General features: G+C 38.3%; 1 protein-coding gene across 1 annotated transcript in view; it reads right to left on the bottom strand.

The window, feature by feature from the left end:
* DDX53 (DEAD-box helicase 53) overlaps positions 1–156 on the bottom strand; it is a 2,530-nt gene extending 2,374 nt beyond the window's left edge. Inside the window, 1 exon segment of the mRNA XM_015589135.1 lies at positions 3–156. Within this exon segment, the coding sequence (XP_015444621.1) occupies positions 3–156 (154 nt within the window).
* Between the last annotated feature and the right edge of the window lie 2,917 nt (positions 157–3,073).

Genomic DNA, 3,073 nt, shown 5'->3' on the forward strand with positions numbered 1-3,073 from the left:
GCCTTCGCGGCCTTCGCGGCCTTCGCAGCCTCCGCGGCCTCTGCCACTTCCGCCGCCTCCGCCGCCTCTGCCGCCCCTGCCGCCCCTGCCATCCCAGCCGGACCTGAGATCTCTTGGATTAGGCTCTGTCCACTTCTGCTCCGGGGCCTCAGCCATTGCTGGTAATGGTAAGGTTGGCGCGGACCTCTCGCACACCTAGGATTGAGAGAAGATGTGGCCTGAGGCCTCTCTCTCTCCAGGCTCTTGACTGGTGGCCTGCTTCAACCAGCCTGTAGGTAGCTGTGGAGCCGTTACCTAGGGAATCATTGTCCCACGTGGTATCAGGGCGGGACTTTGATGGCCTGACCAATCACAGGCCTGGTAGGAGGGTGAGGTAAGCAGACACTTCTCGAGCAAAATTTAAAGTGATACTCTCAAGGGCTGAGTCTATAGGCCCATAGAGGACCCTGATTGTGAGTGTTTCCTCAACTTTTGTGTAATAGATGCCTCAATCGCTCACCTCATTTTAGTTCTGGCTCAGGTTGGAGCAGACTTGAAGTACGCCTTGAACTTCTCCACGGAGTCTTTTTAATAAGCCAGTTAGTTCATAGGAAAAAAACAGTGGATTTAAAAAAAAAAAAACTTGTTTGTTTCACTAAGTTTCTTTTTGAGTAATGATACTTAGTCTAGATAAATTCACTAATTTTGCATCCTCTACGTTAACTTAAATTGTACCATCAGAAGTCTGTTAAGTGCACACTTAGGGATGCCATTTCGGCGCTTATTCTTTGACTAACCTCCAACTTTTTTTTCAGGCAGTTTCTATATATTATTTCATAGAATACTGGTTAGAAGAGAGAGGAAGTAGTGTCTAAGGTACCTTAGGCGGTGTTTTCAGTAGTCTGCTGGTTTTCTTAGTGCATCTTAATTTTTTTCCTTCCCCATGGTTTCATAGGTTCACTGATCTTAGAACTAGCAGGTTATATAGATGTCATTTGTTAAGTGCAATGCAGAAGACACCCTGGCAGCAGTGGGGGCAAGTGGCTGTCCAGCTTCTGTTTAAACAGTCAGAGGCAAGAAGCTCACTTTGCTTCAAGGATATCCATTCCGTTAGGAGGCAGTTTAACGGTTACAAAGATGCTGTTGAACTAAAATATGCCACCTCTTGTTTGTTTAGGTCCTCCTTCTGACTTCTGAAGTTACACACAATAGGTTTGATTTTCCTTGTATCCGTGTATATGTAAAGACCACTGTCAAATCCCCTTAAGGTTTCTGTTCATCAGGGTTAAAGTCCTCTTTTTGAAAACACTTCTTGATATGACTTGCTTTCTAAGAAGTACACCATCCTGTTCCTTTTGGACGTGGTGCATTGAGGACCTTTTATGATGTGGCACATAGAACTGAACAAAACAAATCTGCAGAAATGGCCTTACCTTTACTATTTAGGTCCTCTTCACTAAGCATGACAGTTCTACTAATTGTACCTATGAACTCAAGACACAAAGCTGAGCACAGGAACGTGATGGGCATTTAATACATTCTTCCTCATTCTGTACTTATATGGTTGATTTTAATTTTTTTTCTTTGTTTAGTAAAAGTAGGCCATATATTTATCCTTTTATATTCGTCCTGTTAAGTTTGGTCAATTGAAGCAACCTAGTAAATATAACTTTAATGCTGATTCTCTCATCCCACATAGTAGCCTCTAATTTTAATTGTTTCGCTACTTATGCATTTATGGCATCTTTCTCTCTTCAGTTAAAGTTGCTGATTAAAATTTGAACATGTTTGAATATTAGATAGAAGTTTGTGACACATTGGGAAAATTTTTATGTCAGCGTTTTTATAGAAAGCTGCCTTTAAAAATAAAAAAGACAAACATTTATTATCTGACACAGTTTCTGGGAGTCACTAACCCAGCAGTGGCTTAGCTGGGTGGATCTGGTTCTGGGTCTCTCACGGGATTTCAGCCAAGACGTCGGCCAAAGCTGCTTTATTAGAAAGAAAATATTGCTGGCTAAGTATATTGGGAAATATAAAGCCCTCCATCCTCTTTGTAAGAGTCACAATGCATATTAGGTATCTCAGGAACTCTGATAATTACAGGAATTGAGAAACTCAATTGGACATTGTTTAACTCAAAGTTTCCAAAGGAATTTTCCAGTGAAACTTCTTCTCAATATATTAATTAATCATTTACATGGAATAATTTTAGATTTTTAAAAATTACACACATGGTGCACAGGGTTCCCATATACTTTTCACCCAGTTTCAGTTTCCCCCAATCTTACCTCACACTACCATGGTACATTTATCAAATGTAAGAAATCAACCTTAGTATGTCAATATTAACTAAACTCCAGACTTTATACCACCAGATTTACAATAATGTATATTTTCCATCCCAGGATCTAGTACTAGCCACTGAAATGCATTTAGTTGTCATATATGATTTATGATAATTTCTCAGTCTTTACTTATTTTTCATAACCTTGCCAGTTTGGAGTAGTAATGGTCAAGTAATTTGTACAATGTCTCTAAGTTTAGGTATGTGTGATGTAATTTCTTACGATTAAACTTGGGTTGTGGATTTTTGAAGCAAGTTCCAAGCTTCTTATGCCTTGGCTCTGCTATCTGTAGAATGACATACGAATGCCTGTCTCATACACAGAGACACAAACACATAGTTACACTACTTGGTTCATAGTGGGAACACTCTAAGTCTCAATTACCCATGTTACAGAAACAATAGATATATAGAGACAATTATGGATGTTCCCAGATGCCTCAAGAATTTCCCTAAAACTTTCCTCTGATCCACATCAAAATGAAAAGAATAAGGACAACCAAAGGTTTATTTTAATTAATCTAAATTTATTCTATTTAAATGTTTTTATTCTAACATCATGCCCTTCTATTTATTTTTAAATTTTTATTTAAAAATTTATTTATTTAAAATGTATTTAAAAATTAAATATTGGAGTGATATTGTTTAATAAAATCAAATAGATTTCAAGTGTACAATTCAATAATATATCATGTGTATATTGCATTTTGTGTTCACCACCCAAAGTTAAATTTCCTTCTGTCACCA

This window comes from Pteropus alecto, unplaced genomic scaffold (genome assembly GCF_000325575.1).
Source record: "Pteropus alecto unplaced genomic scaffold, ASM32557v1 scaffold23, whole genome shotgun sequence".
Taxonomy (NCBI): Eukaryota; Metazoa; Chordata; class Mammalia; order Chiroptera; family Pteropodidae; genus Pteropus; species Pteropus alecto.